Below are 27,511 nucleotides of genomic sequence, written 5' to 3'. Positions count from 1 at the left end.
AAATAACTCAAGAAAAATCCATGAATGAAATGTTCTATGCGCTGTCTACTATATATTTCATTATACAGGAAGTTAGTTAACCCGTTTTCACAAAAGTTCTTAAAGTTATAGTACATTGTTATGTACCCTATGCCCTTCCTCAATAAATGAACTGGTAGATTTAGTAATTGTAACGATTATCACAATTTAAGTGCTAATATATTTTTACCTAAATGAACAAATGATTTGATTTAACTGTTCAACATACTATTAATACTAAGTATCCATGAATACTATTGCCAAAGACTTTAAAACACGCCAACCCAAGAACACTTTTCTCAATAAAATCGACACTAACCAATATTTTTTTCTCAGATAAGAATCAAAACTCATTTTCCTTGTAAAACGAACCCCAGAAATAGGTAAAAAGTGCACAAATGATTGCGAATTAGGTTGAAATCATGTTGATTGACGCACAGAACACAACAACGGCGTTATTTCGGGAGGACGTCTCTTAAATCACGGCTCAAAGGGGACCGCGGTAAATCACGGCCGAACTGTTTATTGATAGCCGCGGATCGACCTCATGTACGTGATTTTACATGATGTAATGTGATGTAATGTCATGTAACATGATGTAAATGACATCACTAAATTGAAGGGTTTTTGGAGTTAGCTTATTGAAATTCAAGTTTGATTGAAATGATTCTACTGACTTGGGAAGCAGGAAGCACTATGTTTGGATGATTATTTTATATTGTATACTTAGATTGAGCTATCTCTAAGTACGCAAAATTAATCGTATGTTGTTATATGTATTTCCCGTATCCATATGTTTTGTTTTTATCATTCGGACGACATTGGCCAGCATTACGTGGTTACGTGTACAGTGGTCGCTTTTCTGCTATCGCGGCTATTACTATTTGTGACTTTCATTACAATAGACAATTATTTTCCAAAATATTATTATCATCTTTATATCAGCTAGGAGACGAACACTGCTTGACAAAGGCATCTAAACACAACTAAAAATATTATATTGCCAGAGTTATTTTTGAAATTAAAACTAGATTTATTTCGTTATAAAAATGTGTAATTAATTTCATCTGAACAAACATTTGTAAGTAGCAGACGGTGAATTTAAATTGCTCTCTCATTATTATATTTTCTAATTAAAATTATTTTGATATCAGCTGTCGCGAGTTATCTGCGATGTCAGAAACAAGTGCCGTCTGTTTTATTTATTAAATACCACTATTTAGTTTCAAAACACTACAAAAGGGTTTTGTTTTCGAAATCTTCAGTGGCAAATAACTTGCATTCATTTTCGTGAAATAAAAGCATAGCTGTCATTCTGAAGAAATTTTTTATCTGCGTAATTATGACGGGAATCACGATTTGAATAAAACTATTGTCCATAGCATTATAGCCATAACTCGGCAATGTTTTATGAAGACTTGTATTTATAAGAATAATTTAGTGTTTTCTCTAGTATCTTTAGTGTGTCATAGCCCTTATTCATTACAATTCGTAACAAATATCATGACGATGATGAAGTTATTTTAAGCTAGGCTAATAAAGAAATACAATACATTTGTCACAGTGTTTATTTAAACTATGCTAACAAATACTACATTCCTAATTCCATTCCTCTACGAAACCACTTTACAGCAAAAAATATTTAATAACGAATTCCATTCGGTCCGAGACGACAGTCCAAAAAAAATAAAAAAATATAAAACAATAGGATTTGATACTTTCAAAAAACAATTTCAATAACATCTAAATTCGTAACTGGTATTGTGACAAGGACAAACGCTGGGACCATTGTTGCAGAAGAGAATCGAATGCAGAACTTTGCAAATTGGAAAAATTGGTACCTGTGCCTGAAACGTTTTGACATAGACACTAGACCCGTACGAGTTTGTTCACAAAATATTGAGTGTGTCTTTGTTCCCTTGGATTAGTTGCAAAGCTTTCAATGTTTCGATTGATTCATTTGTATGGATATGTTTGAAAGCCATTCTGTGAGTGTTTTTGCAGTTGACTTGTTTTCTATTGGGAGCTGCTCTATTGAAAATGTTTAGTAGTTTCACATTTAGCTAATGGTTGCGATTAATATTTATCGGGAAATAAGTATAAAACGTTAATAGTGGTCTTTTTTACCTTTTAAGCAAATTAACGAAGAGCTGATGTCAAATACTTACTGGTTAAAAATTAAACGAATTACACTCGGGCCGTAACAAAAATGCTAGGATAGATAGCTATTCAGATAATTTTAATGCGCTGGCTTTAAATTTGATAGTACGATTTAACTTTAGTTTAAATCTTATACGATCGAATTAGGTTTTAATACTTGGAAATGAGCAAGCTAATAATATTTAATTTAAGGTGTACTAAATAAATAGAAAAATACATAATTTAAGGTTATGAATTATCATTAGTAGATATTCAAAGAATAGTTTTAAGAACAGAATCACCTTGGCAACAGAAGCAGGGTTAAAGCTGACCTATTTAAAGTATTCGAGCTGTTGGGAAACACATGACAAGTTACTGAATGTCTTGAAACTTCAGCATACTTGGAATCGTTTGGAGTTCTGCCTAAAGCGTTACTGGCAAAGGACCCCTATCTACATAGTTGTTATTTTTAATTTGTAACTTTTCTCTTGTCTTTTCTAGCTTTTCTATATACTTTAGTCGAGCCTATTTCTATAGTGGAAATCGTGATGTTATATAATTAAAAGGGTTTTCGAGAATTCCTATTGGTTTTTAATATGGGTTTTCAGTTTATATCTCTCTTCAAACCAATAGTAGATTCAGTAACAGTAACTATATTTTGTCTCGAAAAAGCCTATCAGAACAATCACATTACATACAAATATCCTAAAACTACTGCTAAATTCTCATAACCTAAAGTCTCTCTCACAAATATTTGCAAAGTGGATGTTCATAAGTAAATCTGTTATTCGTCCGCGCACGCCGACACGTCCCAACATTTGTCCCGATAAGGCTGACCCACGAAATGTGCCGCATCCATAAAACATGCTGACACTAAATTAGTTATTACTCCACGTCGACAAATGTCGAGATCCTTTGAAAACCGCGACCCTAACCTTGAACGTACTAAGCAAGCTAAAATAAACCTTATTTCTACAAACATAAAGATTAAGATAACTGCAAACTATGTGTTGTAATTTTCACGAATTTTCTTTTGACAACCCAACAAACTAAAAACATACAAAAGTAAACCTTATATCGTCTACATAAAGTCTACAGCAACTGCAAACTACAACTTGTAATTTGCACAAAAACTCCACTTAAGATTTAGCTAAATTGAGTCCTAAAGCTTTACACATAGGGTTGATGTTTCTACATTAGTATGAATAGTAGTAGTCTAGTCGGTCGTCGACTCGAGCGTTTGGAAATGGTCGTAAAGCGAGAGACGAGGCGATAAGAAGCGAGCGCTCGTTGCGTATCAACTTGTATTGGATAGTAAATGGATAGCGAGAGCTTTTGTTTAAGAAACAACGAGATATTTTCGGGTGTTGTTATTGTGGCCCGTTTAAGCGGTAGATGTGACTGGTGACAAGGTTAAGGTCTTGTCATGGAGCGACTTTTATCTGAAGGCCTGTGGCGGTAAAATTTAAACACGTAGACAAAATAGTGTTGACTTTCGTAAACGGGCGGAAGATTGCGACCTGCAAAAGCTAAATCTGATAATAGTGACGAATTTTGTTGACTATCGAACTAATAAAAATATATTATTAGCAAAGTAACTTTTCTGGTCAAATGTTGAAACATATGGAAGTTCAAATTATAACGACTAATCTAGCATAAGTTAGAAGGGTAAAGAAGGGAATTACAATTCTTAAATCTATTAATCTTCCTGATAGACAGCTCAAATCAAAATGATCGAGGAAATCACACTTGGGTTCATAATCTGTGAAAATATCAACTATCTAAAGATTATTATTTCTTATATCAGCATTTACCGTCCTAAAGACCTAATCTAGATTAAGACCCCACGTAATAAAACTATTAGAGTTAATTAACGTCTATTCATCACCTACAGCAGAAGGCAAGGAAATTAAAAGGTCCACTGCAACTGATCAAACGATTTCCAATCTCGGCCTTAACGCCAGATTAGTAAGAAACTTCATGACATCAAAGAACGAATTAGTTTCTATATTCTATAGATTTAATGGAAGAAATTAATAGCTCGTTCTAAAAGGTTGTGGATTAAAAAGTACTCTCCGACTGCCTCCGTGGCGCAGTGGTTAAGGTCGCCACGCCGTACCATTGCATCGGGAGGTCGTGGGTTCGATTCCCACACGGAACGATTATTTGTGCGATCCACAAATAATCGTTTCGGGTCTGGTTGTACTTTGCGTTCGTTGTTTGTACGTTTGTAAAAATCCTGGCGATACAAGAGCAAATCTTAGCCCTGACTTGTCTCTTAAACAAAAAAAAGTTGTTAAGTTATTAAAGTTGTACAATGACTTAAAGAGAAATAGATTTTAAATCAAAATCAAATCTTGTATTTATTGAAACAAATTTTAATGTAGCGTTTTTTGGTCTCTACCTACTCCTACGGGAAAAAGGCGTGCTATTTTAAAAGCATGAAAGATGTCTTATTTCTCCCTTCATTGTTATATCTAGAGTCAAAAGCGCATCTCCGTTTGATAAGTACCAACTAAAACCCACTGTTCCTGACAGTATATACTATTCATACATTATAACTATTCATAATTCGTTCTTCCTGTTGCAGTATAAAACTCTGTCCAATCCCTGAGGCAAACGTTTTCATACATGAAACATTCATAAAAATTCGGACACTAAATGCTCGGTGAAATAAAACTGCCGCGATTCTGTTATTTTTTCATACAAATTCTAACAGTTCCGGTATCTGATCGGTTCTGGATTAATTCCATATTCCATTCCAATGTTTGGATACAGGAACCTTTGTTTTAACTGTATGCGATTGTTCAATTTCCATTAGCTATTAGGTATTCACAAATAAAAGTCCATTAGCTTCCTATATGCTTTAAAATATCAACGATAGGCAAAAAAATATTCTATGTGCAGCATTTTCTCTTGATATTTGCATTTCCATAATTCATATCATAAGTGTAGTAAAGTTATTTAAGACCACTTCCTCACCTACCTAGTCATCTAATTAATTTTATGTCTCAAAGAAATTAACAATCTTTCGAGCCCCATATAGGACATAAAATACTATAATTGAACTAGGAACTTAAGTTGACATTGAACTAGGTAACAAACTATTTTTGGATCCTTCAAGTTTATATCATTTATGATTTCAGTGATTATAAATTAAAAACATCATCACCACATTCAGTGATAACTAGATTCCTTCCACATATTGCAACTATCCAAACCCTATTATAAACCAATACGAAAAATCAAACATCAAATCGACTAGAAAGCTAGCAAGTGGAGGAAGTGAAGGTCCTCCAATATACTGGAGCACGAGGTTAAGATGAGCGCATTGTTAGCGCGAGCCTAACGAGAACCAATCTATGACGGCAAGCTCTAAATGATGTGCTACAAGGAATATTGCTGCTGATTGTACCATTTGTTTGTTGCACTGTGCTTCCTTGAGGGCTTGTTATAGAACCTGAAGGAAAATGCAACAGTGTTGTTATCTTCGTAGGTGATAAGGGGATTTGAGTGTTACCTTGAAAGTCTAGCTGCTAATAAGATAGTCAGACTTCCTGAATAAGTAATTTTAGAGAATTTTCCATAAAATAATGGTAGGAGACCGGCAATGTAACATTTAATGGATTGATGAAGAATGGATAAGAAAAGACACTTCATTTTCCATTAGTTGTAAACTTGTTACACTTTCAAAACTACTTAAGCTTATGAACGAAAAAAATTAAGTAGTGCTGTTGTTTCTAGAAAAAGCACTTAATTACTTTTCTTATTATACAGTGGTGAACAGCAACGTGCTATAAAGTGAAAATTTTGATCACCTTTTAAAAAGTAACTTTTTATGGCTCTTCTAAGAAAATGCACTTCGATTTTACATTGTTCTAGTTGTCATTTAGGTAAAGTGCTTCGAGTAGTGCTAAACTTTAATTTATTCTTATTTTATAAAACGTAATAGGAGAGAATAGAAAGGGCTTGGTCAGTTTATGTTTAAAAATAGCATATAACATAGTGTTAGGTACTATGTCACGGCTATAGATACCTTAAAAAAAAAGAATTTTAAGTATGTATAAACCAACACATATTAGACCACGACCTGAATTATAAACATATGTGTATAAAAAAGACCAACTAATATAACTCAAAATAATATAAAACCAACTTTAGTAATTAACCATATAACTCACAAAAACGAGTTTTGAAAAAAGCAGCTAAAATTTCGCAACAAATTAAAATGGAAAAATGTGAGGGTACTCTACTAGCCGCTTCAAAGCGCCTCTGAGGTCAGACGGAGGCCCAAACTATTCTCATTTTGTTTTTATATGGTACATGCGAATTTTAACAAAAACCCAGCATTTCAGATGACATGTTTTAGTAGGCTTTTTTTAGGTTATTTTCAGGCTCCTGTGGTAGAGTTATAAACTGCAGGACAGCATTTTTAAACTATTTTTTGGTGTGCTTGTGCATGTAAGGTATTTAAAGGAATAATGAAGAAATTATATTTTTTACATCAACCAATCAGCCTAGTCTTTCTTCCAACTATGTTGGAGTCGGGTTCCAGTCTCACTGGAAACAGTTGGGTACCAGTATTTTACATGATACAACTGCATCTCGGACCTCCACAACCCAGTTACCTGGGTTATAACACGATACCCTGCGGTAAGACTTTACATTTTTTTGTACAAAAAAGTAATATAATAATTATATTATCTTTAATGTCTTCGAAGTCATAATTAAGCATGCTGTCCATAGCAACTTATAGTAAAGAATTATGATCTAAAGTCTCGGCCCGAGTACAGTTATGATGGCACTAACAACAGAAATAAGAAAGCTTAAATCTATGTGATGTGTGTGTAAATAGCAATTTAGTGACTTAACCTAGCACCTATTTACATTTAATCACAGTCAATTTCCACCGCCCAGTAAAACTACTTTTTGTCTCCTGTGTAAATCTCACATTTACACTCAGTAAAGTACTTTCTACAAAACGAATGTATTTAATTTAATTATAGTAAAGAACACAAATCATATATTCCATGTAAGGATCCTAGTTTCTGTAGGTCCCTTGGTTGTTGCACTAAATATACAAGGGGATGAAACGCAGCCTCCCTCGAGATATGTTGGCTTCAAGTCAAAGGTATCTGCACTGTATAAATAGAATTATATATATTTTACCAACATTGTGTGTGTATTTGATGAAAATTTAGCTTTTCTAACGAGCTTTTGACATTTCAAACGTACTGGAAAAGTTGTTTCTATGGTTCCCGCTAGAGGCGCTGATTAGGATTTCATATATTTTTATTTTAAATTAGGGTTACAAATTACCACAATCTTGTGATTTATAACGTTTATTTACTTTTTATTAACAAATAAACTTAATATAGTAATTATAATGTTTTCAGTTTTATATAAATACGCGTTTAAAATGTTGTTATTACATAGTATGTCTACTGTATAAAATTGCGCTACATTTTGACCAGAATGAAAGCAACAGAACGTTCCAACTGATATATATATTTTTCAATAAATTGATCTTTTCTCGATAGCAAGAGAAACGGAAATAACATGTCTCGGGCTTGTCGTTGTGGCAACGAAATGAACTATTGTAGATGCAGTTTTTGATACATATTATATAAATATAAATGTTTCTATAGTAGCAAAATTAACTGATTGTTTTGTAAGTAATTTAACCCATTACTGTAACCCACTGCTGGCTAAGAATTTCCTAACGAAATGAGAGAACTAAAAAGAGTTGATTGATTTGGTCACTTACATGGAACAAAACTTTTTTTTTCTGTGTATTCTTGGTTTTGTTATTACTACAAATATAATAATAACTACAAATTTGTAAACAATATGTAATAAATACCAAGCTAATAGAATAGTATTAGTAGTAGTTAATGAAATAAGTGACTTTACTTTGAATGCTGAAAAAGCCATATTTCCAAATCACATTTTCGAGACATATACCAAAAACATTAAAATCAAAAAACCACTTACAGTACTAAGATTACCTAACCTATAAAACTACTAAATGCATTAACCAAAACAATAGGACTCCTTGGAGATTTACCAAAAGTTTCTACACGACTGACCCAGAACTATCTTTGTTTGTAAGTTTTGAAGTTCAGTTGGGCAGATGCATCTTCAGTATATTAAATTTTAAAGTTTTCTGACACAAACGTGATACATCGATCCCTGTTCTCATATATTTTGAAAACTATGCGAGTAGGTCACGGGTTACCGCAGTAGAAGAAATAAATCTCTTCTGAAGGCGATAGCCCCAGAAGAATTTTTATTAAGTATTCAAATACATTTTTTGTTCAGTGTCAGATGTGTTCTATCTATGGATCTTTCTAATTACAGAATAGAAACATTCCTGACCTACTCCAGCCACTGCAGAATTTATCAACTCTTTCTTCATAACTGCAGTGTCCCACAGTCCTGCTTTCATCTATATACCAGATATTTATCTTCACCATTGCCAAAATTTCCCATCCACTTTCAAGCTAAACCTGAATTTTTTAAGGTTGTCTTTAAGCAGCGACTGGTTGTATAAAGTATCAGCCAAATCCTCCTTACAGCATGTTTTTGAGAGAAAACTTTACTTTACGTAAATTGGGATAAAGACAAAAAAAATATAAATGCAATATTTTTAACTGCAGTGTTGCAAATTAGTAGGCCTATATACTCTATCGTTAGTCTCACAAAGTTTCTCCTTCAATATACATATTTCTTGCATTCATCTGCGTAGTAAGTTGCGGGTACTTCCGCCGGCACATGGTAACATCGTATGTAGGCCGCGCGACAGTTGCGGCCGACGGCTTTGTGTCCCCATCACACACGTGCTCAGAGAAAGAATAGATGAACTATTCTTACGACTAGTTGGTTATTGTAAGATTATATAGGATGATGTTATATCTCGTTTAGTAAGGTCACGTAATTTCTCTTGAAGAAGTTGACAGAAAGGGGCGTCGATCCGTATTGAGCTATGTTTTCAGAATGTCCCTTCGTTTTGATTGCTGTCTATTTTAGCAGATCTATAATAAGCTAACTTAGCTCAAAGATTTTCACTATTCTCTACAGTCGGAATTAATGGTTATCAAAAACTTGACATTTAAAATGCACTGAACAATTAGTTCCTACGACACCCGCTAGGGGCGCTGCTCGGGGTTTCCGACAAACTTTTTCGATACCTAGCTGGTTGCCGAAAGTCGATAGTAGTAGGGAATCTACCCTTTTAGAAAGCAGTCTAGGAATTGCGAAATACGTAGTAACTGACATAATATTTGTGCCGACTGCTCGTTTTTATATCTATTTAAACTTAAAACCTGCTCTCTTTCACTCCAAAGGTAAGTCACATAAAAAACATACAATATTCTATTCACATTCACAATTTAATAAACCCTAAGTACTTTTATCTACTTAACGTTATACCATAAGTGAAAACGTGTGCCTTTTCCCCAGTAGTGGGGACAAAAGGCAAAAGGCTCTATAACGAGAACAAATTGTGTCTTAACCAGTAGACCGAGGGACTCCATATTAACTTACTAGTTTATATTGGGACTCTAAACGTAAGTATAGAGTATATTAAGTATATTAAGGCTTTATAGATTTTATTTTAAACGAAGAATTTTCGGAAACAGAAATGTGTTTTTCAGGTTGGTTTTTTGTTCAGATACTTTGGTTTTGAATTCTGCAGGTTTGCATTAAACACAATTAAATTGAATTTTTCCATAAAATTGGATCGGTTTAGACTTGCTACTGAAATTGAACGCGGTAAAGTTTGAAGTTAAAATACAGCACACCAGTGCGTGAATTGTTTTAGTTATTCATAATAGCCTGAAAATTAAGATATCGTTTGTTTTAATTACAAAAAAAAAATGTTGCGAAAATATTATTTACTGTTTGTATCTAAAAAGTGAGCATGAAAATCCCTTTAGAATAAGAAGTAAGAACAAATAGCTTTGCTATTTTTCTTCGTAACCCTTTATTTTTACAATTATTGGACATTTTAGAGAAAACTTCTAACACAATAGAAACTAACCAGACTTTAGAATCACAACATTTATTGCAGTAATGCAAATGACGTCCTTTTCAAAGCACTTTACAAGTGATCGCTGAAAAAACATAACTCGCTTTTACGTTTTAAAAATACAATGCTCTGTTTTCAGAGATAGAAGTTTTCATACATGTATGTATGTGTATGTTTAATGTTTGAACTACAGAAAAATGGTTTTATTTTCTTTTATGTTCAAATTTATAAATGGTAATGTACTTTATAGAGGTTTGTTAAATAAGCTAAAGTTAAATTTTTTTGGTAAGTCCAGTTAAAGGCGTGGACATCTTAAGAAAACTGTTTCAGTTGTTTCTCGTGAAAAAATACATAGGATAATGACATAAAACCACGCCTTTTTCTCGAAGGCGAAGATTTTTAAAAAACATTAAATGGTTATAAAAAGTCATAAAACTGAAAGACAACTCGTGCAGTAGTTTTCTCCATATTGAAACAGAAATCCAGTTTAAAATATTTATAACAATACACGTGCAATCAGATAAATAGGAAATATGGAGTATGGTACAATTTTATCCCGTTGGTTCCATTCCCGTGGGAATTTAGATCCTATTGATCCCAAACAAACCTTATCCTGACAGCTGTTACAAACAAATTAAAAGATAGTTATCCGATTTTTGTTTAGTTGTTAAAAAGTTATGCGCGTACATACATTTCGGTGATTCTTTTTTATTTACATAGATGACATGTGATCGTTTGTGAGTTTTGACGTATGTTTGTATATTTGTTACTCCTTCAAGCAAGAACTATTGAAACGATTTTGATGAAGATAGGATACAACCTTATTTTTAAAAAACGGTCAAAATGGTAGTACTCTAGAATCTGATTTCACACAAACGCTTTCGCCTGCAGAAACTAACACATATTGTTAGAATAAGTCTAAGTAATGTTATGTTAATGCGACATACCGACGTAACGGCGGCGACGTGCTGACGTCATCCACGGTAACATAGCGAAAACAACTCATAAACTTTATAATTCACCCTTGTCCGTTTTACAAGTCTATGAGGCACGGTGCAAGGAGAGGTCAGGGAGACACCGTGCTCTACGCTTGTCCGTACCATATGATAATTTCATACTAATAATATAAATAGCCCCATAGTCAGTTGTGCTCACCGGTTGGTAAGCGATCTGTGGGTTAAGTAAACTTTGGCACGTTCTTTCCATAGATGTGTGACCGCATAGTGGTATTTGAACTGGGGCACAAAAAATCGGCCTCGATGTGGTTCCTTCGGGTGGCTTGAAGGACTTTGACACTAGATTTACCACTAACCATAAGATAAAAAGTAAGAAGATTAATATACCAGTGAATATTTTACTGTGTGGGTTTATTCTTATTAAACACACCTTCGTTTTTGGGCCTCCCCGGTGGTTTTTCGAACTATTTTAACTAGGATTATATCCTGTCGCTATATTTTTTTGTGAAAAGGAATGCTATCTAGTATGACTATAGCCTAGCATTGAACGATAGAAATAAAAAGCTAATCTGATCAGTTTGTGCACTTTCTGGCAACTGGCATAGTGTGGCATGATCTGGCGTGTTATTGCGGCGGTAAAGCGGTAATTACCGGTAACAGTGTAACGCTCGATCGGCTCGTAAATCTACTGATAGTGCAATCGAGGCCGGTTACAGTTTCACACTATCACCGAAATGGTGTAGGTACCTAAGCCACGATTAACATTATTTGAGTTTTATTTTTGTACCGTTTTAAGATTTATTCTACGTTTGCGTGTATACTGTATTTTTTTTTAAATCACCAGCCTGTGACGTCACGTTAAATTCTAGTTCGCACTAGATCTATCTATTATATCTTTCGTAGACGAAATACTTATATGTCTACCGCATTAAGACCAATAAAAAGTACGACGAGAAATGAATGGAAAATTTAAAGTGTACCTAACACAAAAAAGCAATACTTACCTACATAAAACTATAATAAAAATGCCGTCAATTTGTCACCTTTGTATCTAGAAAATCTATCTAAATTTTAATTACTAAATTTACTTTTAAATTGTTCATCTTAATAAGTCCTTAATCCAAACGCATTAAATTCTTGAAGGGCACCACTGTCTTCACAAGTGTAGCGCAGTAATTATTTGGTGAACATTACACTCTCCAGGTTGAACCCGGGTTCAAATGTTCGTATTACAACGCGTAAGCTGCTTAGTTTAATACCATTTATGAAATAATTATTATGTCTAGACCCAGTATTATAAAATACTGGTTTTTGCCCTTGATTCTGTCGGCACAGAAGGACAAGCCAGGGTAAAAAGTACCTAACATGACATAAATTATGTTGCTCTTTGAATTTTATCAAAACTTGTTTAGCAATATTAAAAAATCTTTACATTCTGACTTTTTTATTTGTGACTTACTAAAAAGCTAAAACAAATTAAAAAAAATCTACTTTTTATTGGCCCCGCATCTCCAACTATCTACATTTATATATTTAACCCATTAATGTCCCACTGCTAGGCAACGATATCCTCTGTGAACGAGGGAGGGGTTAGGTCTTGGATTCACCATGCTGGTGCATAATCGAAGATTTGTTCTAAAGAACTCTCGGGCATGTAAGGTTGCATCATGATGTTCTCATTTACCGTTGGAACCAGTGATAATAATATAAAAACCTATCACTAACTATCTACTTGGTAAACTTAATAAAAAAAATTCTGCCGTAAAAGCGTAAGAGACAGACAGACACACTTTTTCATTGATATTATTAGTAAGGATTCACTCTTTATTCTGTAAAGACAGTGATTATGAAGGATAAAAATTTTTATGTCAATGTTGCTTGAAATCACCATTTTGAAGGCAGTTTAATCTCTTTAGGAATGTTTTGTGTGAGTGCTTAAGACCGTAAATGTGTAATGCAAACCAAATCCAACGTTTCAGTGACATCTTTGTTTGAAATTATTATATTTGTATTCTTTTAATTATTATAAAGTAGATTAACCACAAAAGATTTTAATGACGCTAAGGAAATTTCAGTGTTATAAAGAAAATTAGGAAAAACATTTTGAATTAAAATTCGCAGGCTATAAAAACAATATTTTAATACTTTCGTGACTATGGTATTTGGGTAACAGTTTATTCGTGTCTGAAAAATACCTTTGTTTTAAATTTCAGCTATTTCTGTTTAATATGAACATTATAATATCCCAATATTTAACAAAATAACTAACATAACGAAACACAACATTACTCAATAAATTAACTATAAACAGTAGTAAAAATCCCGAAAATTTGAGATAATATACGAGTTAATTAAATGTTACGCTATTAAATTGTAACAATACATTAAAATTTAATCATTTAAATACCAAACATACTTATAAACAAATACACTGGTATTATGAAATACAACAGAATTAAAAACATACTAATAATTAAAATATTTAAATGGAAACTATTACTGCTTTTGTGGCGCGATCGGTAGTGTATAAGATTTCTGACAATGAGGCCCCGTGTTCGACTCCCAGGTCGGACATACTGCTATTGGTAATTTTAACTGTATATTAGACTAGCAGACTGCCGCCATTTTGTCCGGGAATAGATACTCTGGATTCCATTCCCTTGGGAATTTCGATCCCATACAAAACTAGTCCTGACTACAGATCCTGGTAATTACAAACACGATATGAAAATAATAACTTAATTTAGTATAGTTATTTGTTTCAACTATTCACTTTTTATACAATTTATTTTCAATAGTAGTTCGGAGTCTGATAGCGTCCCCTACTACATATAGAACTATAATTGTCAATAGCGAAACGTGGATGTATTTCACACACCAACAATTTTAGGTATAACAGGCGTAATACCTTACATATAAAATTTCCATGTCACAATGTAGTAGAGTAGTTACCGTACCTACTCCTCCGAAACGGCTTGACTGATGCTCATGATATTTTGTGAGTAGGTCTGAGAACCGGCCATATAAGAATAAGTGCCACTATTTTTTTTAAATTTATGTGGCAAAACAATGTTTGCCGGCTCAGCTAGTTATGTGTGTAAATAAACATTAATCAGCTTTTGATTTAACACCACAGATTACAAGTTCACAACCACAAAGCAGAGTGTTGGCAACAGTGACGTCACATAGTCACCACACGTCACCACGAGTGACCACTGTGACCAGTGAGACCACATTCAACATGGTCACTTTGTTTATACCACGCTTTATACGCAACAGTTTGGTTCAACACGTCATTACGGATTATATTTCATTGATATGTGGTTTACAAAATTGGGAATATTCAGTTGTGTTGTTACTGTAATACTGTTGTAAGCGTTAATTAGCGTTGAATTTTAAACTTTACATCCATTGGGCTGTTAAGAGTATCATTTAAATTCTATTTCAAAAAATGTTGCTGCAATGCATTTCAGGAGCTAATCAGTTTTTCATAACAAAACACACCGCTGTCGTTAGTCTATAGAAGTAGAAAATCTCTGTTTACAATTCAGTTTCGTTTCATCAGATTTAATCGTGATTAAAATATTTATTTAGCCTGTTCCTTATGTCCCACTGCTGATCGAAGGCATATCCTTTAAATTTCCATTCCCCTCGGTCGATTAAATTTAGCGATCGGTAAAGTGTATTAAAGCTTTTTTTTTTCAGATCAGTGAGTTTAAGCCTTGCCTAATCTCGCATAACTAGGTAAACTTTAAATACACGAGACAGCCTCATTACTCAGAATATGTATGTGACTTTGATCAATCATAAAATCACCTTCACTTATTTAAGATAAATCATTCCATATCAAAGTTGCGAAGGATAAATAAACATACCGAATACATCAGCGTCGGGTCAAACGGATTCAATAATATCGCAACCTGAATGACGAATGAGGACGCTCTGATCTTCGTACCCTTGACCCATCATTGTGTCACAACAGACGCTCATTGCAATTCAATATTGCAAGGGTGCATAAACAATTCGGCGAAAACAAACTTCGCGCCCGTTACATATGTAACGACGACGCACAATCTGTCGCAAAACTTCAAGTTTTCCTCCTTCATAACGCAACAATATTTAAACTACCATCCATCAACGTCACTACCCACCACCGACCTGCCAATCACACAATGGAAATCACTTATTTAAATCACTCATTCTAATTTGGAAAAAAATAAAAAAAATACCTTTATGTTTTTTCAATAAAAGTCTACAGAGTTTTCTCGTTAAAATACAATTTTTATTTCTAAATTGGAAATGGGACCGATGAAATAACAATTATCGCTGAGAGGTCGGTGAATATTTTTTTAAAAAGAACAAACAAAGGGAACGATGGCGTGTCGTTTTAAATAATAATAATTAAATGCATATTGTTCGTTGAGGCGAGCGAGTAAAATGGTCGAAATATTCAATGAATTTTATTTTGTACAACGTTTTGCAATCAAACCAAATCGTTTTGCGTTTATTGTTTTTTCAAAGAGTGGAACGAAAGTGAAACGTAAGTACTTTCGATTTCGTACTATATCGCTGGAAAAGTAATTGGAGACGACCTGAATATACAATAATTATCTTTTATACATCCTTTTGGGTTTTGTGAAGCCATGGCCAAACCAACTTATAATTATTGATGGCTTACTCAGGCCTACAACAATTTAAGTAGACAGAAAACTATTAATAAAGTACTTAATTGTAATAACACTTTCTATCTTACAGCCTTTGTACAAAGTCGTTACAGTAAAACAATAAAACCGCACAGTTGCTTCATAAAGCGGTAAAAGAAAACTCTCAAAGATTGCGGCCGCACGCCGTACATACTACATAGTAGACATTCAAGTGGACATTTAACTTCTCTTTGAGATAGTTCGTTTATTTTCCTCCACAAAGCTGTGGGCCACAAAAGAAAAGTGAATTATAGTTTCATAACTTGTCACGAAACGAGTAACAGAGATGCAGTATCGTCGCACGGCTATTGTTTTCAATTACAAAAGAGTATCTTTATAATTTGTCGTTTGCAAGTTTATGAACTTTGATAGAGAGACTTTGGCTTATTGAATTGTTAAATCCCTGTGGTTTCAACAGACAATAATTTCGCGATATATCTCTTTAGCTTAATAAGAAATAATGATATTATCATATACTAACTTATTTACAAATTAAAGAAATATATATTATATTACAATCATTCTTATTAGTCATTTCTAGTAAATTAAAAACTAGTAGATAATACTACTATTTAACTGTATTTCTCGATATAAGAAATCACATCGACTTGAAGCTTTCCAAACAAATTGAATCAATATAACCCAATACTTTTACTTGCTGGACATATATTTGTAGCAATTTACTTTAGCCGTCTTAAAATTTTATTTTAGTTAAGGATTTCAATGTAAAAAAGGACGTTTTCTTTTCTCAACTCGACACCCAAAAAAGAGGTCACCCATCCACATAACAACCTCGGCAAGCGTAACTAAACTTTAGAGTTCGACTCTGCTGTCACGAGCTCATCGTTCATTCATAACATCTAGTGTAAAAAAGACACGTAGTAGTGAGACAGTGAGTGAAGATTGCGTGACGGTGTGATGGTGGAGTCAGCGGCGCGAGTGGCCAAGCGAGTGAATCGGAGCGTGTCGCGCCACGGCTGCTCGCTCCACGGCTCGGTACACCGCCGCACCGCCGAGAACTGCTCGCATCGCTGACAAATACTGGTGGACTCTTTAGTAGTGGGAAGATGTACTGTTCAATTTTGATCTTGAACAGCGTCAGGTCCACTTGTTAGTTTTGTTTTAGAAAGACTCATAGATTGTTGAATTTTGACAGTGATGTTTAAATCTGTCAAGTCTGGAATATGGTGTTGATAATTTGGGAAAAAGTAATGTGTTTTTTGAGGAATTCACAGGTTGAAAAAGTGATGGGTGGTCCTCACCACAATAATGTTTGCAGTTTGTGTGAATTGCTGGTGTTTTTTTTTATTACTATTGTTATATAAAGTTACAATTGAAATAAAATATTGTCTTGGAAATTTACTCGTGGAAGAAGATGGTTAATATCTATACTAATATTATAAAGCTGAAGAGTTTGTTTGTTTGTTTGATTGTTTGTTTGTTTGAACGCGCTAATCTCAGGAACTACTAGTCCGATTTGAAAAAATATTTCAGTGTTAGATAGCCCATTTATCGAGGAAGGCTATAGGCTATATATCATCACGCTACGACCAATAGGAGCAGAGTACCAGTAAAAAATGTTACAAAAACGGGGAAAGTGTGCCTAGAGACACAGGTAACTTATAAATGGTCCTTGTGAAAAATAAAATGTTTTGGCCTAAGTTGTTGCATTCATCGGTAACTTATTTTTAGCATAATTATTCTAAATTGTATTTTCTTGATCAATAATACAATCTAAAGAAGCTTCACCACAACTTTCAGTGATTCCTCGTTACTATTTACAAACGTGTGATCGATCTGATTATAAACGATACGTTTAAATATCCACAAACACTGGCACATGAGCACAAATGGGTAATTAACCCACATTCCATCACGTGTCTTCCTAAAATACAACTAACTGCTGCAATCGAAACTATTGTTCAATACTTTTGCACAATCTATGTAATTATCGCTTATCTTTAGTAGTACAAAGCAAAGTCGTTTATCGGGTCTGTCCCTATGTCTGTATATCTGTATGCATGTATGGATGCTTAGATCTTTTAAACTACGAAAACGGAGTGTGATGCGTTTTTTTAATAGATAGATGATTCAAGAAGAAGGTTCAATAGATAGATGATTCAAGCGAAAGCTTTATGCGGCCGGGCCGCTAGCATTACATCCAAATTCAAAATATCCTTTTTTACTTTCAACTTTTTATGAGTATTTAAAATTGGCATAGTGTTTTTAGTCTACCACCGTTTCGGAAAAACTGTTCCTCGTGTGAAGAAATGGCAAGATAACTCACGGCTTGCTCTTCTTATGATTGGTGCCAAACGAATGACTGCTAGTCGGTCAGTTTTTCTCTTGCATAAAAAGGCTTAATTAATTTAGATGAAATTTGACTAGTGGACAGAGTTTATGGTAAAGAAGACTAAAGCGAAGATACTCGACAAAAGACTTGCACAAAATAAAGACAATTTTATCGATTCCTTTTTCTTTAATCTGCCATTCGAAAATTGACCTAAATCTTCAAAAAGCATTCTGAAAGGCAGAAGTTTTCCTTTTACCTGTGCAACAAAACACCCAAATTTTTTTTAACAAGTCAAATTATCTTTCATCTGGAAAAGTAAGGTATTACTCGCATACTTTGGCAAGACAGTCTTGCCCAGAAGTAAGACATTAATAGGTTGTAAAAGTAATGATTATAAGATGGCAGCCCTGATCGCGATGCACACAATAACGTTACACAATGCCCCATAGACCCGTAGTAGGTGTGTCAATGATATATTTATAGACTTTATATTTATATCCCGTATATATAGACTGACACACTGAACTATATGTTTATAGAGCTGTTCTTTATTGGAGCGTGTGATGTGGGGATAAGTATAGAGATTTAATAATAGGTGTCATAGTTAAAGTGTATAATAAGCTGAGGTATAGGGTCGTAAGTTTGATTTCCAATTGATGAAATGGGTTATCTAAATTTATAATTATAAACAAGTTCAATACTTAAATTATTTGTTTCTGCCCAGTCTTTTCGAATCTAATTAGTGAGATCTTTTATCTCTTTTCTCAACTTCAAAACGAGGAGGCCCTATGTTACATTTGACTAAAATGAATCCCCGAAATATATGTACCTACGCGCATAACTTTTAAAGAACTTAGCTGAATTGGATATTTTTTTCCTAATATGTTTGTAACTGTTAAGACTAGGTTTTTATGGAATCAAAATTCCCACGGGCATAGAAAGAATGGGATAAAATTGTACTATACTTCGAAAAAGTCCGGTCAGTCCGCTAGTATATCATATACTCTCAAAAGATTACTCAAGCTATTTTCCGTGAGCATTTTTATCACTTGACTTAATCCGTAAGTAAATTACATCAAGTTAAATAAGGCAAGAGAAGGTACATTCACGACCAGTGAAAGGGATCGTTCTAATTAAATTTACTTCAAGTAGGCATAATTACGAGATTTTCTAACACATTACATTTGTGATACATTCGCCTGTTATTTTAGTCCCTTGAATAATATTATTTCTGTCATTCAAGTAATGTTAGAGGTTTTTGTAAAACATTTAATTGGTATAAACTGATTTGTTTAAAAGTTAATTTTGTAATATGCTTCAGTTATCTTAATAATGATAGTGTTGGTCTCATAAATGTGACGTGTGAAACGGTAAACAATGTACCAGATGTGAATGTCACTTTAGAAATAGTCGCCGAAGTTTACAAACATACAAATTACGGATACAAGGACCTTTAATTGTCATATTATGTTCATCGTATTGCAAGTACATAGTTAAGACTGGAAAATATTAATGGCATTCAGTACCTACTAAGACACTTAGCTATGTCCCGCCTGAATTTTAATTCCATGCAATAAGTTAAAATCATTATCATTTCCCATGAATCCCTTGATTACATTAAAACAAAGCATTTTTATCCAACAATTATATAATTTTTTAATCTTCTTATGTAGTACAAAGCAGTTACCGTTACAAAACAATCCGATACCGAAGCAATTCTTACTATATCCCAAGAAAACACCATCCATATTCAATTACGAAAAACAACAATAAATAGTTACAATTAGCAAACCAATTAGCGAAGCAGGTATAATTATGTATTAACGTTAATGTGACGTTGCACCATGACAACACCCTCGTCCCTTGTGCGACACCCACAGGGTAACTATCGATTACGATGTTACACTGATTCTATTTGTATCGACTTGTAGCGCGATTCTCTACAGGCGGTACTGTCGAGTATCGAGAGTTTGACATTTAGAATGTACTGCCAAAATGGTTCCTACGACGTCCGTCAGAGGCGCTGATCAGATTTTGATACAACATTTCTCGATGACAAGCCGGTTGTCGATAGTCGATAGTGGTAGAGAATTGAACTATTGTATTGCCGACGGTAGGAAGTAGCCGTTGTAAGTGGTTAAAATTAAATACACAAATGTGATTTTTTATTATACAGAGACCTTCGTATGCGCCCAACCATATTGGTAGAGGTGAAGCTGCATACTTATTAAACACTGAAAAACTGAAAAAGTAGTGCATTTCATGTTATATCGCTCACAAACCATTATCAATTAGTGGCAAATGTGTAAAAAATGGGTGACTAGGAGAATGGAAGTGAGAAGAAAGGAATTGATTCAAAGTGCTGTAAGACCAGCCAGTATATTAGTTTATTACTAAAACCTTAAAATTCATTTGTAAACGAATAAATCATGAAATAGTACCAGTCAATAAAAACAATAGTTGGGAACCTTTTGTCCTCAGTTCATTGTGATTGAAATAGAGCTGCATTCAAATCAAATTATATTCTACTTCGGTATTGGGCTCGGCTTTTGTTCGCAAATTTTCACACAATTTTTACCCTTTTCATAAATGTATAGAGGTATAATAGAATTACTAGCGGCACGAACGGTAAAATGGTTTCTACTCACTATAAAGTACCTATAGATACTAGTTCCGAATTATATTTCCGTGCTAAGCAAAGTACTGGTCTTTTTCTTCTCATCGTATGATTAGTGGTTAATCGAGTGCCAAAGTTGTTTAAGCCGCCCGAAGGCCTTTGACGTGGCTTGACTACTGTTATCTTAATTGACAACAACCGGAATCAACTTTTGACATGCCCTCCAAAGCAAATGCAGTAACCCATCTAGGGAATTATTAATTTACCCACATATCCTTTAACGACCGGAGGGCGCAACAGGCTACGAGCACCTTAAAAAAAGCTCTGGTCATTTTCACACGTCTCTTTAAGGACCGCATTTTTTTTTCACTTCTATGAAATATGGTTAATATGTCGGCAGATTTTTACTTTGTCGAACATGTACAAATACGGAAAAACATGAGTTTATTTTGTACCCAATATTTCAAAGTGAGTTTCTATAACTGCATGTGAACGACGCGGTCCCAACTTTAATGTCAAGCCCAACAGGCGAAGGTTTGACATCGCTTAAGGCATGACGGACAAGCCGGGCTTTTGTGTAACAAATCAAAGGCTCTGAGAGCCCCAGAGCCTCCAATATTCAACACCTGTCTAAAACAGAACCTTTAGGTAAAAACCCCAAATTAATTACATGATATTTGAATGAAAATTAATCATTATTTTGATTAAATCGAGGCGTAATCTTGTGGGTGAAATATGGGAACATCTGCCCGCGCACCGCTTAATGAAAGCGTTATAATATATTGATATTGCGGCTACTTATACACTGAATTAACTTTACGTTTGGAAATATACGACATTATTTTTGGGGAATGTAATATTTCCTTCTTTTAAGAATACGGTTTCCGTGGCGCAGTGGTTTAGATCGGCACTAGGGCGTCGGGAGTTCGTGGGTTCAATTCTCACACTTTGTACGATCCACAAATAATTGTTTCGGATCTGGTTGTCCTTTGTGTCCGTTTTTTGTATGTTTGTAAAAATCGCCGCGATACGAGAGTAATACTTAGTGCGGGAGTTGTTAATACAAAAATAAAATGAACCTATTTTTGATGTGCTATCGTAGTTTTAGCAACGAAATATGTCTACACGAAATACATATGTGTACAATTTAAAATATCACTTCCCGAAATAGTCTAGTAACAAACAATAGAAGAAAAAAATTTACTACGAATTTAGTTTTATACGAGTAACACAGAACAGGACATACATTATGAGAGGTATTTCAAAGAATTATATACTTCAAAACTATAACAACCTTCCAATGCCTTAAAACAGCATACAATACTGCTAAATTCACGTAAAATACTTCAATACAATCCAAATATCTACGAAATTGAAACATTTAATTTTCTCAAAGCTAACAGCAGTATATAAGAAAGTAATTACACCGCGTCAAAGGCTTCATTTAAAGCAAAAACGACTTAAATGAACTATCAAAATGAATATTTAGTAAATGTAACAGATTTTCTTAAATATCACTTAGATTGTCCAACTATTTAAAATTATTACAACTTTCCACTATTAACTTAATGAATTTAGTTGAAAACAAAAATAGTTGTTTTGTTTCAATTTTATTCTTCGTCATTATGAGTTCAATTTGTAACCTAACTTTTAAGGCATTATAAAGTCTAGCTTAGTTTTCATTTACTAATCTACTCCAAGTAAAGAAGTTTTAAATCTTCATAGATTGTTATCTTACGCAATACAGACTAATTTATATTACAACTAGTGGACTGCCCCACTACGTCGGGTTTCAGAAGTTATATTACAACAACCTTTACAATTTTTATACCTAAAGCTTCCTCGCAAATCATTTTATCTATAAAAAACCATCAGCATTAAACCGTTGCTTAATTCTTAAAGTCTAAGCATGCATAGGGACAGCCAGTGAAAAGCGACTCTGTTATAATAATATACTATACCTGTAATTTGTATGTTTGTAAAGTAGTCCTACATTTAGTGCACGAGTTGTCTTTAAAAGAGGTAATAAAAAGGTATACTCACAACACTATGCCCGCTACGACTCCGCAGGCTGAGGCGCATCTTCCAGTCGCGCTTAGACGAGGCGCCCCCCTCGGAACTAAACGATCTCTTCATCGGTAGAGACATCACGACAGCCGTTCAGTTCCTACCCACCACACAACATATCGCGTCTCTATCGCTTAGTCTTTCACAAAACTGTTAGTAATCCACGCCCGCGATTGGCTACATCATCAAACGTCACTATCGTCTATCACATCGCAGACGCGGGCTTACATAGTCACTATACTAGGCTTAACACTAGGACTACTGACACGAACAACACTGAGATACACTGAATATATGACTAAGTTCTAACACTACGGGACACTACACGAAGGGACCTGCAACAAACAGAAAAAACGTATTAATATACATATTTTATAGACACAATGCATACGTACATAAGACCACGCAAATCTTCAAGCGGCTACCACCATACAAATTCATTGTGGTTCGTACACGAGTCGCATCACCGACATTTGTCCCGCGACTTGATTCGTATGGCTGTATTCACTTGAAGACTAAATCGTTAAGTATTGAAGAAAGTATTGCAATTAGAGCCTTAAATACCTCTTTATCTATACTAATATTATAAAGCTGAAGAGTTTGTTTGTTTGTTTGTTTGAACGCCTTAGGAAGCGTACTAATTTCCTTAATGTGCTTGCATGATCCTTCAGTAGTTGTTATACGCAATAATAGTTTCGAAAGATGTTGTTGATCATCTTGCTAATAATTGTTTAAGTATATGATAAAAAGGTATATTTATTTTTTCATTTTATTTACCTACTTAAATATTACGATGTAAAGAACCAGTGACATTGAATTAAAAACATAATATAAATCAAATGAACGTGTAACCGTAGCCGTAGGTATCTTAATCTATGTTCGATTGATTGGCAATTATATCTTATTCTATAGCAAATGTTCAATGGCCCTGATTGGAGGAACTCCAATCACTGGGCGAAATTAGAAGATTAACATCGAGAACAAAATTGGATAAGTAGATTTTATGAAGGAATTTTATTAGAATATATTTTTTATTGTGTGTTCTTAGGTTGTGATAACATTTTGTAATATGTTTACATTACACGTGTGTTGTGTGTGTCAATCATTTTAAAGAAAATCTACATACATAAATAGGATCACGCCTGTTAAATCTGAAGGTGTAGGTAGAGGAGTATGAAATACTCCCACGATTCGCCATTTATAGTGTTAGTCCCAAGGCAAGCCTATTGCCATATACTGGACACGTTATGAATCAAAATACTAATACTGAGAAATGTTGGAATATATTAAAAAAGATTTTGCCCGACCTGCTAATCGAAGCCAAAACCTCAAGATCGGCCGTAGTTTACACGACCAACCGCGCCAGAGAGGTAGTTAAAATCAAACGATTGAAAATCTATTAGTGGCTAGTTATAACCAAATCATCATCAACTATTTTGACATTAGTTCGATAGAAGCTCGATACAATCGAATCAACATTCATAATCACTCACATTTCGATATCAAGCATTAAGTTCCGTGATCCGAGATCTCTCTACTAATACTTGTTCCGAAACTTTCAGTATCTGTTCCAGTACTAGTAATACCAGTTCCGATACTCGGTACTCGGAACAGTTTCCTGAGCAAGTTGTGAATTAATCACAGTTGCAATGAGTACTGTGTGTCTTGCTGTACTCAAAGTGCTTCTGAATATGATTGGAGCACTTAGTGTTTGTTTTAGTTCCTAGTATTTAGAGATCGTGTAGGATATCAGTTTTCAATTTTGTTTGTGTTTGGGATATATTGATGAGGAGGTGGTTAGCTTGGTTTTGGTATAACTATGATGGTGTAATAAGCCTTTAACTTAGATATTATATAAAAAATAAGTACCACTTTTGTAGCTGTGTTCTTTGACTAGGGAAGTGAAGCTACCGTTACTACGACCACTAAAATGATGGATAGTTAAATGGCATACATAAAATCAGGCCTTATTCCCATAGGGGTAGGCGGAGACTAAAAAACGCCATTTGGTATCCTTATAAGCTTTCCTTGCCCCATTCACATTCATACATTGTTTTGAACAAGACATATGACACAAGAAAATACTGTTTGGTAAGTATTCTCTGTTTTACTACTCCATTATTTATCTAACTCTTTAGGGAAAGACTCAAGTTCTACAAAACAAAGATGTAGTAGGTACAATCTAACATTTTTATAAACAACTTAACCACGTATAAAACAGCCCAACATCCAACAATTTATTATTCTTAAAGAAAATTAATTCCAAATTAATCAGAATGTTGCACAACTTAGTTTATCAGTTAACCGGTCTTGTAATTAGTTTGCTATTTAGTTAGCGTCAAGGTTAGCCATTTCCCAGGCAGTTTAACTTGCAGGCAAGTTGGTAGTGGTTTTTTCCAGGCACTTGGAAGTTTCCTGAAGACCATGAGATGTTTGTAATAATGTTGGACGTAGCCTGTTGAGGCGTCCGGGAAACTTGAATTATGTTGCACTTTGCTCTGATTGAATGTTAATTAAAAATGTTGGCCGCTTTGGTTCTTTAATGGTTATTTTGTATTTAAAATGTTTTTGAAGCGATTAATCTAATATAATTATTTATTATTTACACAAGAATATTTACAAGTTAAGAAGATAATTTAAAATTGTTTTTTATACGAATAAGCTTACAGTTTTGGAAAGGTTTTTGATGGCTATGTGTCTAATCTAACGACAACTAGACTTTTCTTCCAATATACTATTTTTTTAGGCCAAAATTATTTTTATAAATAAACGTATAAAATCAATCTTCATTACGATACAATACATCAATATAAAGTCTATTAATAACGTATAAAACAAACAAAACACAAGTAATACACACTCGTATCTTAATTAAATAAACGTTTCCAACAATCCTTACTTTCCCGAAATCCCTGAAACAGCGAATCAAAAATTAATTAAGCCACGTAACCCCAACTCCTAAGAACACAGGCGCTATGTCAAATCTATAATTGTGTGGGCTTATCGTGCCCTCGCAGGCCCTCAATCGATATCGTTTTAAATAAAACACCTCACGTTACTCATACGGGAACGATCTATGCGTATACGTAACTGCGTGCACGCGTATACGTAGTCAGCTCCAAAAGTAGCTAAACAACTTGTATGTTACGTAACTTAAATAAACAACTGATCAAAATCAGGTAGAATGAGTTAGAATTAACATTTCAATCAATGGCAAATGCTTTTCCATGGAATAATGTGCACACTTCAGTATATAGGGTTTCAAAAGATTGAGTATGATCGGCTACTTTTGGAGCTGACTGTACGTATACGTATCTACAAATGTTTATACGTCTTGTTTTTAAACAGACAAGCGCACAGAATTGCTCTCGTGTCGCGGGGACTTTTACAAACATACAAACAACGGACACAAAGCACAACCAGACCCGAAACAATTATTTATGGATCACGCATATAATTGTTCCGTGTGGGAATCGAACACGACCTCCCGACGCAATGGTAGTAACGTGGTGACCTAAACCACTACGGAGACAGTTAATATTAGTAAATATTGTGAAAATTATCATTGAATTGCGTGTATTTTTCGGTATTATTTTTATCACAATGATAGGCCTCTGTCAAGCGGTTATTGAGTTTGTTGTTCGGTTTGATAAAGTGAGTGTAATGGCTCGTTTGTGCTCGGCGCCCCGACATCTCGTGGATTTATTGAGCTCATCTTCTCATTCTCAATCTATGAAGATTTGAACCGCGTGTCTCGTTGTTTATGTCTGTTACGTTTTATACAGTGTTCCTTCATAAATATGAAATTGTCTGACTATAGATTTTTGAATAATATTACCAAGTGAATTTTAAAACAGTCTATAAAAATAATCGTATAATATTGTAATTTTCCAACAATACATTGTACTAACTTGTTACTGCAATCTATTGTATAGTAAAAATGGTTAAAATGTGCTGCAAACAATGAGTTTTATAAAAGTAACAATTTAAACAAATTACCTACATATTATGATTAAAAAAACAACAGTATCTAATGCTAGACAGGTCTTACAGTATTTAAAAAAATATATAATTGATTTAGCTACTTCATAGAAGAAGAGTCAGGTATATCCAAATATCTTTGTTAAAAAATACGATACACACAAACAGTTGAAAAAAACCAGTTTGAACCAAATATTTGTGAAAAGTTCACAACACGTGATAGGTTTCAATTGAAAGCAATAACGACTTTCAAATGTGTGACAGTAATTGGTCAGGAGTGCAATTTCTTATAAAAATTGTAGCACTTTAAAAATAGGACGTTTATAATTTGTTTAAAAATTGTGATACAGTTATAGGTCTGACAGTTAAGTTGTCAATTATACTATTTAAGAGTAAAAACTGGGGTTCGAAGTGTCTACGGCATTTACCTAATTGTTATTTTCACAACCCGAGAACTTTGTTATTTTTACAAGATAGTTGAAAAATTGGTTATGTTATAACTTCTTACACTTCACCAGGAAAATGTTGTATGTTAAATTATTCACAAGACTTAAAATCGAAATAAAATTTAAATAAGGAACACATTTTGCTCTAAGCTGTTCTTTAAAAGTTACCACAATAAATATACATACGTTTCCTATTCTATAGAATTAAGGTCTTTATCAACTATAGTATTAAACATACATAATATTATTATTTTGACTGTAA

At 33.9% G+C, this 27,511-nt stretch overlaps 1 protein-coding gene across 3 annotated transcripts in view; it reads right to left on the bottom strand.

The window, feature by feature from the left end:
• Positions 1-27,511, bottom strand: part of LOC142986077 (adenylate cyclase type 6) — a 303,314-nt gene that overhangs the window by 176,334 nt on the left and 99,469 nt on the right. For all 3 annotated transcript variants that reach the window (XM_076134270.1, XM_076134271.1, XM_076134272.1), the window contains one exon: positions 22,799-23,157. In XM_076134270.1, the coding sequence (XP_075990385.1) occupies positions 22,799-22,903 (105 nt within the window). In that variant the 5' untranslated portion in view covers positions 22,904-23,157. The remainder of the gene's footprint in view (positions 1-22,798; positions 23,158-27,511) is intronic.

This window comes from Anticarsia gemmatalis, chromosome Z, assembly GCF_050436995.1.
Source record: "Anticarsia gemmatalis isolate Benzon Research Colony breed Stoneville strain chromosome Z, ilAntGemm2 primary, whole genome shotgun sequence".
Taxonomy (NCBI): domain Eukaryota; kingdom Metazoa; phylum Arthropoda; class Insecta; order Lepidoptera; family Erebidae; genus Anticarsia; species Anticarsia gemmatalis.
This window is presented reverse-complemented; position numbering and strand designations above follow the sequence as displayed.